Genomic DNA, 14281 nt, shown 5'->3' with positions numbered 1-14281 from the left:
GCCCAAGGATGGGGACCACTTTGGGCTCTTGGTTCACCCACAGACTTCAGAAACCAAGATTCTACCCCCAAACAAGCATGGAAATCAGTTTGAAAGAAGAAGAAAATAATCAAACGTTTTTTAAAGAATCCCTGCTTTGAAAATTGAAATTCTGATTTTTTTTTCTTTCTTTTCAGCAAAAATGGGCTAATTGGTTCCATCATGCACCATCCATCTGGCCGTAATGGCAAAGCTTTCTTCTTCAGGATTACGTCTATATTCTTTCCTCTCTGGTCTAGACCCAGGGGGAGAGAGAGAGAGACCCAAACTCTTGTCTTGTGATTCCCGGAATGGGGGCCAGGGACAAGGAGGAAACACCAAGGACATTTTCCTTTCCCTGTTGCCCCAATGTCTCCGCTCAAATGATGCATGGCCCCTGAGCACCCCTCACTGATTCCCCAAATCTCCGTACCCATCTCTCCTTCAAATCACCAACTACTTCATGCCTGTTGCTTAGAACAGAAGAAAAGCCTCCTGCTTACTCACTGCCCAACACAGACATACCTCCATACAGCCTGATACACTCAGGCCAAACATCACTGTCCCTATGTGTCCCTGGGGGTGAGGGCCAAGAAATATGACCAGGGTGGGCTCAGGCCCCAGCTCAGGTGCCTGAAAACACAAACTCATTGTATAAAGCCCAAGCCCCAGCATTTAGCTTCAGACACATCTCTGGTTTCCTGGACACAAAGGAACAACCCAAGCACAGAGGTTTATGGTCTGCCTCCCAAAGAGAGTCTCATTAAACCTGCAAGTACTGCTGGGTGACAGGGACAACAGCACTATTCCCTCAGGCCAAACTCAAAGGAAACTTTTATCCACCGGGACAGGTACTTAGAGAAATGGTGCTGTACTCCTAAAAACCCATTTGGTTTTGATTCCTCCCCCCAGAACAGGGCCCAGTCCGCCGGGCGTTGTGCTTTCATCCTGCACTCCAGCCGGACGTAAATCTAAAACAGAGCCCCCAGACGGTGCGTTTAACAGAGACTATATTTACCCATCACCAAATTGTCTTGACGTGTGCTTAATTACTTAAATGCCTTTAATCCCAAGCCTTTTCTTCTAACAAAATATAAACCAGTTCAGCTAGATGAATGATAAACCAGATGTTTACAACACACAACATGGTCTGGCTTCGGTCAAAATAATTAAGACATCGTCTCCTGAGTGGAGAGGAGAGAAGCCCAAAGCATACATTTTTTTAAATGCTGTGACACCAAAATGTCCATGAAAATGTAGCTCCATCAATCTGTAATTTTCTGTCCATGAAAAAGCAATAATAACTTCCATATGAAGGAGCAAGAAAGGTGCTTGTCTTACTCTGATATGGTCAAGGAGGCTTGGGTTTCTTTCCATGGCAAAGTGCACTTTAAATCATTCAGTGATAGAGTAAACTTCCAGGACCCTGACAGCTGACCTCAGGAAACATGACATTGATTAAAGAGGCATCACGGGCTGAATGGAGTTTACGATCACTCACAGGCTTCCGCCACCGTGCAGAACCCAAATTCACAAATATTTTCAGAGTCTGAATATTGTGGACAGTAGTCCCTTGTTCCCTGCTTCCATGGGTATAGGAGAGGGAATGATTGAGTTGTCCCTCCTGAGGTTACAGAAGAATCCTAAAAAGTTAAAACTTAGACCATCCCTAAATGTCAGTCCAACTACACTTTTTCAAGGTCAGTTCAGTTTGATTGTCTTTTAAACTAATTTTAAACACCCTCAAAAGAAGTGGGGGGAGACAGTGAAAAATGGAGGGAGGGAGGGAATAGGAGGAGCAAGGAAAGATGGAGGAAGGAAGGCAGGAGTGAGGAAAAGTCTAAGAAACCCGCTGCTGGCTACAGCATTAAAAAGGAGATGAATGCTGAATGTTCAGACGACAATACTAGAAAAATAACCAAAAATCTCACCCTTCACAGACAGACCTGGTTATCCTTGAGAACACCAAGAGTCAAATCCCCAAGGGGCAGAGTTCTCTGCACTACTCTACATTTTCACGTGTAAGTCAATCAAAAAGCCCACAGCAGCCCACCCTATCTTTATTTTTATCATAATCTTTTTCTGTTAGCTCACTTTAGAGTACTAGGAATCACCTGAGTATCTTGTTAGAAATGCAGATCTAGGGCCTTTTCTCGAAAGATTCTGATACAGAAAATCTGGTGTCATGTCAGTTTGATACTCTATTCTCCATTTCTACAATATGAACGGCGCACAGTGGGTGCTCAGGAACTATTTGTTGAATGAATGAATGGATCTGACATTGGGAAGAGCTCAGCTTCCACCTCTCCAGGAAACCTTTCCCAATAATTTCATCCATCTATTACTTGCTTGATTTAAACAGCAATGAAAAAGAGCCAAGAAACCTAACTTGGATTCTTATATAATAGATTTAGGATATATTTCTAAAATATGATTATAAATCTGGTTCTAAATCTTTCACTGTAGGAATACCAGTTAATCTCTGTGTTGTGAAATTGGTTAATATCTGCTGAGGCTGCTTTGAATGGTAGTTTAAAAGATCAAATGGGATAATGAGCACAAAAGTGTTTTGAAAAGCATACAACCATACACATGCGAGGGGACCTTATTATTTTGGTTACAGTTAATACCTTGGTTGTAGAGAGATCTCCTCTCTGGTAATCTCAGCTCTCACAACAGAAAACTTGAAAGAGAGAAACGATATCTATGAATAGCTAACCCAGATCTCATAAAACTCATTCCTGAACGTGTCACACCTTATCCACAGCAGAATCCTTCAGACCTTCCTTCCACACCCTCTTTTTCCCAAAATTCTAATGAGCTTGGTTTTATGTCTCCAAAACTGCAAACGCAAAACCAAAATAGTAAAACTCAGGGAAGGAGGTTACCAGAGTCAAAAATTCAAGAAATCAGAGCAGTGTGGAGAAAGCAATCTGAATGCTATTCTAACAGTCCTCCAGAGAACATAAAAAACCTTGTGTTCATAATAATGATCTTGAACCATCCAGAAAAATTTACATACCCGTTTATATGCAGATATGTTCTACATAAGAAGCAGGGAATTGTGTGATAGATTTTAAAAAGACATGTACGGAAGTAGCTGCTGTAGACAGGCAGAGTTACACACTGACCGTGTTCCCCTTTCACTTGGGTCAAAGTTAAATTTGCAGCTCAACTGTGGAAACTAGAGGACCTTATGGTTTGAATATTTGTATTCTAGTTTTTCCTCCTAGTTTTGACATTCTATTTTAATTTGCGTTTTTCCTGGTTCTTATTTTTTAATTTACTATTTATGTTACATTGCTTTTCTTGTATGCCACCTCAGAATTCTGTGGAACAAGGCAGGAGTATAAATAAATCAATACACACCACTTCTATGTAGGTTAATGTTTTGCACAAGTAGGAATTCAATAAAAAATGTATTGTCTACAAAGAAAAAAGTGATAATGCTAGATAAATGGATATATTTCTAAAATATGATTATCTTTATGATCTTTTCCATATTCTAATTTTTGAATTGGATATGATGAAAAAAGAAATGAAGCTTTGTAATTTGGCCACAAAAGTAATGACCATATATAAAAGGCAATTCTAAGAGTTATGAAGGATCAATGAAAATCCTATAGCTCCACATACAGTCCTATTCTCCCTTTTCCTCTTCTTTTTAGGAAGCAACAACCCTCTGGAGGAATCTAAGCCAATTCTAGCCATTTGTGCCTCCCCTCCACCCCTTATAAAACCAGAGAGAAGGGCAATAAAATCTAAATTTACCCCGTGGGCTCCAAGGTCTCTATTATCTTGAGTTATCACATTCCTCATCCTTTTTGATCTTCTAAGTAAGATTGGTAAGTTGGCCAAAATGCTTACAGGGGATTTGGTTTTCGTAGGCAGACATGAAACCCCTAGCAAACTGGCCGTGGTTTTCTCCTCTGCTGAGAAGAAGAGAAGTTCAGTTCCGCAACCCTGGTTACAAAGTTAGTAAGTCATCAGCAGCTACTGTGAAATTAACAGAGTTTAAGGATTGAGCTGAACTCTGCTCCTAGTTTATAGTGGAAATAGGATTGGAAAAAGAGTACCTAAGTTCTAGACCCAGTTCTGACAATTCCAACTCAACATATGACCCTGAACAAGTCATTTATCCTCTTTAGAACTAGGGACGATCATTCCTGACATACCTACTTTCTCTGGGTGCTATGAGACCAATATTATTAACAAATAATTTACATTGGCCCTTGGATGTGTACAGTGACATTAATTGCTTCCTCCTCTGTGCTCCCACTACACTGCATGTGTGTCTCTGGTACAGCACCTGCCACATCACCTCACGATCGCCTGTGACAGGTCTGTCTGTATGGCTAACCTGAGAGCCGCTCAAGGGTAGTAATTAGTTCAATTAATCCTGGCATCCCTTGCTTTTCACAACATCATTTGACACATAGCAGGAGCTCAATATATGTTTTTTAAAGTCAAAAAGGAAAGACAAATTTCTGAAGCACTCAGCAACAAAATCCCAGTGATGTTTGACTTTGAGACATCACACACAACCAAAATTCCTCAGATCCTCACAGGATAAAAATTTTCAGTTTAAAAAAAAAAACAGAAACAAACAAGAAAATCTTCAGTATTAAAGCAACATGGAGACTCCCCTAAAATAAACTTCAGTTCATAGGGACTTTCCAGTTTACAAAACAAGCTAACAGTTGCATATTTAATCTTTATAAAAACTCTGCAAGATAGATATTATTATCCCCATGTTATATAAAAGGAAAGTGAGATGCAGGGAAGTTAAGTCACTTGTCCAGGGACACGTGTAGTCAGGAACTGGCAACTTCTGTGGGACTAACAGGCTAGATATTTTTAAATTAATTCTCTAAATCAAATCCACTGAGTAGAATGTGTAAGGCAGACAGCTGGGTGCATTGGGGCATAAAATATGATGCAGACACATCTAAAGGAGTCTTAGGAGTCTAAGCCTTGGGCATAGGTAATAAGCGAAAAAATGAGATCGAGTTTGCCAAGGAGAGGGAGTTGAGGGAACACCTGGAGGACAGTGATGTTTGATCTGGAGATGGGCATGGGTGAGACTGGGGAAGGACACAGGCAGGACATTCAGGCAAAGGGAGCAACATGAGCAAAAAGAGAGAGGACAGGGGTTATAGTAACAGGAAGAGCAGTGGAGGGCGTGAGAGAGAAAGAGGGGGAGTGGACATATTGATTTTGAGGTCCTGAACATCTAAGTGGAGTTGTCCATCCAGCAGTTGGAAACGCTGGGCAGGAACCAAGAGAATAAGGAATAAAAGTAGATGGCTGCAAGTCATCTGTAGAGAGAAACCAGGAGAAAATAGAAAGGCTAAAGGAACCTGGAGAAGGTAACAGCTAAAATGTGGAGGGAGGAAGAGGAATCCAAGGAAGAGCGGTCCAGAAGGCAGAAACGGCAGCACCTGCTTGAATGTCAATTATCAGCAGACAGAAGCTTAGTAAAGGGCAGGAAGGATGGAGGAAATTAAGGAGGATGAAGACTGAGAAAAAGGCCATTGAAATATGGGGAGTAAGAAGTCACCCATGATATTGGAGGAAACAATTTCAGTCAAACTAGAAGAAGTATGAGAGAGTGAAATTCAGATTAAAGGAATTGAGAAGTGGGTTGGGCAAGAAGTGAGGATAAATTGAAGAAATTCAGGTGAGATTCCAAGAAAATACAAAATACATACTAAAATCTCTAGATTCCTTGAGACAGACTGGCTGCTGGGAGAGGGCACCAGTCCATTTTGGTGGGCTCAAGCTGGGCCAGTGACCTCCCTCGCTCTCTGGTCCTTGCCTCACAGCACCGAGCGCCAGACAAATACCATAGCATGGAAGATTTGGTTCTTAAAACTTGGAGTGTTATGTGGAATTCAGTAAAAGGAGAGTATTACCAATGCAAACATAAGCATGGAATAGTGGCCCCTGATGCTCCCCTCATGGGCATCAGCAGCTGCTGTTGTCACCTTTGTCCTCAGCTTGTCTCTTCCATTCACTAGACTTGAGTCTAAACCACCTTGGACTCTTCAACTCAAAGCTGCCTCAAAAGCCAAAGATTTGCTTCCCAGAGTGTATTCGGAAGGTGGTCCTCCCAAAGGTTTCAAAAACCGTTTCTCCATAAGAGTGTTTCCTGTGCAGTGTATGTGAGCGCTCCTATGTTTGGGCACGTTTTTCCAAAGAGCAACCTCATGGGGTGTGGGCACAGTGGCCATTCTCACCTCTGCCGTCACATACATCTTCTACACACTGGGTCAGTATCTGGCACCTGCCTGCCTCACACTGCAAGCTCTCAAGTGCTGAGGTCCTGCTTTAAAGACAAGTACCCTTCTATTTAAGAAACAAACCTCAAGGCAAACACATTCAGCCCCCCCACGGAGATAAGGACGCTGAACTTAGGAGAAGCACATTCAGACTCTACCGTTGGACAAGTAGTTCACCCCCTCTGGGGGTTCATTTCCTCATGCGTGAAGTGAGGAAAAATGGACTAATAGATCTGTAAGAGGCTTTTCTTCTTTAAAAATAAAAAATAACTAAAAACTCGCCATGTGATTATTAAAAACTACCAGAGATGGTGAAAAAGAGAGCAGCAGCTGCATTATCAGGACAAAGGCAGTTCAGGGAACGGAGAGGACCCAAGGCCTGGGGTGAAGGTCTGGGAGCAGGGACAGCAGCCTGGGAGCTCCAGGGAGCAAGGCCACACCCACTGCCCCTGCGCGCAGTGCTTCTCAGCCTAAGCTGGAGCAGCCTCCTCCTCCCCGCGGGGGGCGTGCGTTTGTTGGGAGCTGTTGAGAGAGCAGCGGCTCAGGCCCCTTGGCGCCCTGCCCTGCCAGCGTCCCGCCCGCGGGTGGGGAAGGGGTCCTTACCCATCGTGTTGTTGGCTCGGGAGCAGGCTGTGCGCTTCAGAATCTCGTGCACCTGAAAGAGGACGACAGCAGAGCTGAGGACGCCTTGCCCGCCAGGCATCGCCGCTGGAGACCGGGAAGCCAAGCGAGTGCCCAGCTGAGCTCACCAACAGCATGTCAAACCCGCTCAGACTTGAGGACTTTGAGGAAACAAAGAATCTCACCCCTCACACACATCCCGCCACCACCCCCCACCCCACCCTAGAAAAATAAATAAATGAAAGGCTCTGAATGGATGGCAGTTGTAGGAGGTAAGAGCAGGGGGCCAGCCTGGGACCATATGGCCCTCTTGAGGACCAGGAAGGAAGTGCCCAGCCTGGTGGGGCAGCGGACAGAATGCCGGCTTCCCTCCCAATGGGGGTCCCCTGGGAGGGAAGGGTACTCTCTAGCAGGGACCTGGTGAGAGTGAAGAGGGTATGCCTCCTCCACCAGCCTGGAGCATATGCTGACCCAGAAAGCCTGGTGGTAGCAGGGACAGCACAGTTATGTAGGGGGCAGATGCAGAGGGGTCCTGAGCAAGCTCTGGGGACCCTGCTTCTGCCTCCTGGCAGAAGTAGCACACACAGCCGCATCAAAGGGCCAACAGAACAAAGCACAGAAAAATGTACTGTCAAGAGAAAGGGGGCTACGAATGTGTGGTCACTGGTATTATCATTCTCTGCTCCTTTTCCTGAGTGCCTCATGCCTCTCTAGCCAGAGCACAACTTCCCAGACTCCTGTCTTAGAACACAGACATGCGCACACAGGGCTGCCCACTCCGGGGCGTTGTATGCCTGAAGAAGCCCACAGAACCCTGGGCTATGGGGCTTGCAGTAGACCCTGTCCCTCACATGGGAGGAGAGGGGTGTTCCCTGCAGAAAAATCACAGACATCAGTGGGTCGGTGTGAACCTACTGGCCAACTAGTGACCTAGTGGGTCCTAAGCCTGTCCTGGGCCATGCAGAGATGTCCAGCACTGGAGTCTGCTTTGTGACAAACAGCTGGGCTGCTCAGGCACCAATAAAGAATTGGGCACAGGAAAGACATGTGCAGATGTGGGTGAGGTCTTCTGACAAAAACCCAGGGCAGAGTAGACCTCAGGACAAAACTCAGGGCTCTTTATCCCCCTTCTCATAGTCAGGGGGCCTGAGGAAAGGGTAGGAGGGGAAAGGAGAAGCTTCCAGAAGGAGAGATGAATGCTAGATGTGTTACTCATGTCTATTTACACTCAAGTATGCCAGCCACAGACCTAGAGGGAGTGGTAAATAATAACTTCCAGCAGAATGGGGGCAAGAGTGTTTAATTCTGCTCATAATACAGTGCAGTAATTCGACAGCAATAATAATTAGGAACAGCATTTATATGGCATTCTATTATTTTACAAGCACTTCGCAATTATCGGGTAATCTCCACAACACCCTATAACTCCCCCATAGTGGAGGGACCCAGGCAACAGTGAGATTTAATTGGCTTGTAATAGCATCAATTAAGAAAATGAGACATTTACACCTTTCTCCGTAGGAGGGAAAAAGAAATCATATGCCCATTTTAAACCTTCCTGAAACAGGCTAAGGGACCTGAGATATTTTCTCGCCCATCCTTCATGCAAGAGTTAAGGCCACGTTTTCAGTGTCCTTGGGAAACATTCTATAGCTTTCTCTGGTCACCTGCCCCTTCTTTTCCTTCTTATCCTTTCTAGTCACCCCAATGGCTGGGGGGCCTTCGGGGTATCTAACCCTTATTTCTCCTTTGAGAATAGAAGTTCTTTCCTGGGTATCAATGGAAACACACTTCCATGCTCCCATGTGGGCCTGAGTAAGTCTCTAGCATTCCTTGGGCACCCTTTCTCTCCTCCACTCCTAGGCCGAGTGACCCCTAGGGCATGGTCAGTGAATGAAGACCTGTAGCTCAGCTTGGGCCACAGGGACGCGGGCCACAGACAGATTTTTATTATCAACACTTGACATAAAAGGCAAAGCAACCATAAAAGATGGGCTTCAGTGGTGAATGTTGGCTTTCTGTTGAATGGGCCAGGAATTTTATTCTCGGACAAACTGTTTAACTCTAGCATTTCCTGTGAGATAAATTCGCATGACCCCTTGTCGTTAGGGTTGAAAGAAAGGGAAATGCAGGAAGAAACACAGTGGCCCTGCAATCAGACGGACTGGTTCTCTCATCCTTGCTCTGACCCCAACAATCTATATGATGTTTTTGTTCAAAGTGCTTCTCAGAATGTCAGTTTCCTCAACTGTAAACCAAAAAGACACCTAGCTAAAGTCCCCCACCAGCTCTGACATGCCCTGTTTTTCTGATTCTAAGGAGGACTTCAGTGGAGAAGCATAAAGAGAAGATGCTCCTTTCATATGGAAAGTGAGGCCAGTGGTTTGCTATTTCTTGTTTTGTTTTGTTTTGTTTTGTTTTGTTTTTAAGTAAATCTATTTCAGGTTAATGTGAGGGTACAAACAACCAGGTCAAAATATTTGATTTTGTTAGGTAGAGTCCTTCTTGTGGTTATGTCCCCCCCCACAAAAGGTTGTTTGCTATTTCTTTTGCTGCTGGGCCAGGGACACTCTAGGGTACTTAGTTGCTAGGCAACACCAAGCAAATAATGATTTGAGGTTATAGGGAGGGTAAGAGAATGCCCTGCCTCCTGGGTACTCAGCCTTTCTCCCCACCACTTGCCTAACATGGCACATCCCTGTACTTACGATGCGGCTTCGGGTGGCATTATCAAAGAAGGTGTCCTTTTCCTGGATGTTGTACCTAGAGACACCAAGACAGCAGATGGTAAACTCATCTCCCTGCCCCAGCCCCACAGCTTTAGAAAGCAACATGGCAAGACGTGTGAGGTGTGCACACACTCACAATACTTGTGCTCTTTTTGACACAGTAATTCTGAAAATGGAGCACAGGAATGTATCTCAGGGAATAAATTCAACGGAAGAAAAGAAGTGGCATACATATAAATATTCATTACAGAGTTATTTACCATAAAAATTATGTAGCGAAGATGTAATTTCTACATCAGTAGACTAGATTATCATGCAGCCAGTAAAAAGTCATAATTATTAAACTCTGTATATAAAAAAAGATTATACCATGAAAGAAAAATATTCTACTATGATAAGTTTTCAAATTGAAAGTATGAATGTTCATGGACAAAGACAATAAAAACTACCAAAAAAAAAAAAAGTACAGTTTCAGGGTGTTGGGATTATAGTTCTTTATATTTTCAAAATTGCATTTAATGTTATCACTGTGTTCTCATCCATGAGATGGCAAATTTCTAATTATGAAAGACTTGTGTTCTGTTTTTAATTTCACACCTTGAACTTGCACTCAACAAAAGCACCCAGGGCATGTCTGCCATGCTTAGCGTGCTACACTAAAGGATGGGAACATACTCCCAGTTCCCAGGAGCCCCCAGTCACTGAGTTGGGATGTCCAAGTAATTGATGTAGAGTAGAACATGGCAATGTCAGACCATTGCTATGAAAACTCATAAGAGGGTAGAGAGCACACTTCTGGTTGGGAAGGACACAATATTCTTCAAAAGGAAGATGCCCATACGCTGGTCCTAAAGGACAGCACAGTGAAGAAATGGAGACACCTGGGAGGTGACTGTGCAGACTCCAGCAGGGCATGAACAAAGGCCCAGGGAGGGGGTATAAGGAAGCAGCACCGGGTCCAGAAGGAGCAGGCCATGGCCACCATGCCAGCCCCAGTCAGCCACTTAGGTTGTATGGCCTTTGACCTGGTTTCCTCTCTCTAATAGAAAGCTTGTTAGATCTGGCTGGCCACCTCTCAAAGGAGAAGCATGGGATTCAATGACAGGATGAACATGTGCAAAAGCAGCAGCATGTACGTGCATCTGGAATCTCACCTGGCAAAGACAGGTGGAGATATTCTCCCACAAACAGCAGAAACACTGCTCCATGACACCCACCTCCTACAAAGGGCGGCTCCTTCCGCCTCCTCTGCTTTCCTACTCCTTCCCTTCTCTGGCTCTCTTATCACTCCTGACAGTTGCTTCTCTCATTAGTTCCTAGAGCAGGGTTAATGCTCAGCTGCTGCATCTCCCACTTCCTGGAATGGCTCCCCCTTCCAGATGTTTCCCAAATGGCCATTCCTGTGAGGAGCTTTTATTCCCTCCTCCTGGACTGGGTGGGGTGGAGGGTCTCCTCAGAGTCAATAAGTGCGTGAGTAGGCTGGGAATACAGAAATCCAGAAGCCTCACCCACCTTCTCTCTGGCTTATTGCATCCTGCTGAAACCCCATGAGACTGAGAATTAGGCGGAAGATTTTCCCACAGGAGACAAACAGGAGTCTGACCACTTTTTCACAGAGTTTCAAAGTTCATAGTAGGCTGCTAGAAAATGGCCAAATGGTAGGTTCCCCTCCCCCAGACAAACACCCAGAGCTATTTGGGACCATGTCACTTGGGGAAGCAGAGTCACAGAACAGGGGTGCTGTTTTACGGCATCCCTCCCTCTCCCAGCCACTTGGCACACATGTGAGCCCCAGAGCTGGGGCACAGAATGGGAAACCTGATATTCAGTTTCCCTTCCCATCCCCTCTCACATCCCTGCCCAGCAGCTTCAGCACTCACAGGTACATCTTCTCCCTGGAGAATGGGTAAGACAGATTCTTCATCTTGTTGTTGCTATGCTCCGGGACTCTGGGCTGCAGAGGCGAGCTGAGCTTCTGCAGAATGGCGTTGAACTTCTTCGCAATGCTGCCTCCTGCTTTGATCTCGTACATCTAGGAAACGCAAAGTCACAGGTCTAAAAAGTCTTCATACTTGAATACTTGAAATACTCGCTAAGATAGAGTTAAGAAATGCCACAAAAGATATACGAAGTGCTTTCAGGGTTCAAAGAAAGAAGGTAGCACTTCCAATTGGGGAATTAGACAAATGTTTCATGACAGGAGCAGCATTTCAGATGGACTTAATAGAAGGGTCATCTTTTTTGTTATCATGTTGTTCTTTAAGAAAATAATGATAAGTAGAGGCAGATAACTATGAACCTCCCTAGATGAAAACTAGAACCTCTCTAGTCTAACAACTAAAACATAATCACAGTTTATTTCTTCTAAGCATTTTTCCTATGCATTATAATTTAATTTCAATTACAAAATTAACACAGTTCAGGAACGTAAACCAAAGCCATAAAAAAGTACATTTACCAGATATTAGAAGTTGCTTTTCTCATTTAACAATGTATCATAGATATCTTTCCAGGTCAGTTCACCTACAGTCACCTTGGTGGATGCAAAGTCTTGTGCAGTAGATGTGAATGCTTCCAGCGATGGCCATTATTTCATTTTCTAAGCATGCTTTATCTTGTCTTAATCATATTTCTATTAACATTATCTTATAAGAAATTTTGGTGACTAAGGCAGACAGAGGCAAAGAAATTCCAGGCAAACAAAACAGCAGAAAAGTTCAAGCTGGGTTTGAGGAGGGTTAAATGGGCTGCTGTGTTTGGAGCAAGGGGTTCTGATGGGGAATAGTGATGATGGTGGCAGAGGGGCACACTGAAACCAGTGCGTGAAGACCCTGCTGCACAAAAACAATGGCTGTCAGCAAAGGGTATGAACGATGACAAACTCAGAGCTGAGTTTTGATAACTGAATACAGTTGTGTGAGAAGAAGAGCAAGCCTACTTTCTGAAACAAGGAGATTGTTTATTTCTAGTATCACACACCATTTATTAAGCATCTCCTCTGTGCCCTGTGTGCCTAGCTCTCAGTGTGTGTTAGTGTTAAAGATATGTGGTGAACATATCTTTACACAGATAGTGTAGACAAGCTTAGAATCAATGGCGTTTTGAATCCCCTGGCCAAGCCTGTTTTCTGGACTTCTCTACTGCTTCATTTGCTGAGCTAGGAGTTAACCTGGGAGAAAACCGGGTGCAGCTTCCAACATTATTTCCATTGCCATCAAGGTCTCGACCATTGTGCCAAACCTCTTCTTCACACATGTTCATCACTACAATACAAAGAGCTCACTTCCCAAGCATCTCTGGACCTAGAGTGGCAGGGACAGAAAGATGACCTCCTCACACTGTCACAACATATCCCTTACGGGCCATTCTGGTTAGCTGAGAACCTCCACGCAGTTCCTGAGCCTCATTGTGGGAATGGCTCTGATAGGGATCACTTAGAAAAACAGGCTAAAGAGAGCGGGCTCTGTACTATGCTTTAGTAGTCGTGGAATTGAAATAAAGGTGACTATTTCTTGATGAAGGATGCTCCAAATCACTGACAGGGACATCAGCATCTGCCTTCAGAATCGTGTCAAAGTGTGGAAGACCAGAGTCCCACCGGAAAACTCAGGCTACCATATACTCCACAGCCCTGAACAAGACCCCACACAAATGTTCTCAAATACCACAGCAGACTTGCACTGGAAAGAGATTTCTCAGACGCCAGGCCTCTATGGCGCATGCAACAGGCACGAATAAAATGCATGTAGGGGTCCCTGTGGTGCAATACCATGCACACTGGGCCGTGGAGGGCAAGAGACCTGCTTCCTGCCGCCATGTCTTTGCTTGTGTTGCCCGTTCCTGGGACTTCCTCTCTCCTTTTCCACCTGCATAACTCTTGCCTCCCCTTCACCATAAGGCTCCAAGTCTAACTTTCCCAGGAAGCCTTCCTTGCACACTCACTCCCTGTAATGATTCATTTACTTCATAAAATGTACCTTGCTGTACTTGTTTTAGTTTATGTAGCTGCCTCTAGTTCTCAGTTTATGTGTCTGTCTCCCCAGCAGACTGAGGACTCCTAGATCTCAGAGACTCCACCCTGCGTGCCCGACATGCAGTAAGGACAGGATAATGTTTACTGAGGGAGTGACCTGAGTCCTGGTCCTTGTGACACTAACTAGATGTGTGACTTTGGACAAGTCACTCTTCCTCTCTCGGTTTCTTATTCTCTGAGGAGAGAGCCCAGGAACCTCTACTGCCTACTATGATGGAGTAACTGAGATCTATTTACCCTCCCTCCTGGAACACCCAGGCAAAATACAGGATACCGGACATCAGGGCACAAAAGGCAGTGATCCCTGGGAGAAAGGGAACTGAGGAGGTGAGCCCTGTGTTTGCTCCAGCTCACTGCCTCAGGCGAGGAAGGGGAAACAGGTGGGGTCCAGCAAATTCCCTGAATTGAGAAGACAGAGCTGAAAGTCTGGGAGACCAAGGCAGTTAGTATGCGTAGTACTTGAAAGGAGACAGCTGCACAGAGAACCCCAGAGGTCTGCAGAAGGTCCCCTTAGAGGCAAGGAAACTATCCAAAGCTAGAAAAAGAACCATCTGAAGGATTGGGAATAGCACCCATGTACATCAGCCAGATAGGAAAAT

At 44.7% G+C, this 14281-nt stretch overlaps 1 protein-coding gene across 1 annotated transcript in view; it reads right to left on the bottom strand.

Annotated features, from left to right (window-relative positions):
• The window catches only part of ANO2 (anoctamin 2), a 337924-nt gene that overhangs the window by 243573 nt on the left and 80070 nt on the right, over window positions 1-14281 (bottom strand). The window contains exons 4-6 of the mRNA XM_012809303.1: window positions 11530-11681; window positions 9629-9683; window positions 6903-6954 (exon numbers count right to left, since the gene is read on the bottom strand). Of these exons, the coding sequence (XP_012664757.1) occupies window positions 6903-6954; window positions 9629-9683; window positions 11530-11681 (259 nt within the window). The remainder of the gene's footprint in view (window positions 1-6902; window positions 6955-9628; window positions 9684-11529; window positions 11682-14281) is intronic.

This window comes from Otolemur garnettii, unplaced genomic scaffold (genome assembly GCF_000181295.1).
Source record: "Otolemur garnettii isolate 467f Iridium unplaced genomic scaffold, OtoGar3 scaffold00104, whole genome shotgun sequence".
Taxonomy (NCBI): Eukaryota; Metazoa; Chordata; class Mammalia; order Primates; family Galagidae; genus Otolemur; species Otolemur garnettii.
This window is presented reverse-complemented; position numbering and strand designations above follow the sequence as displayed.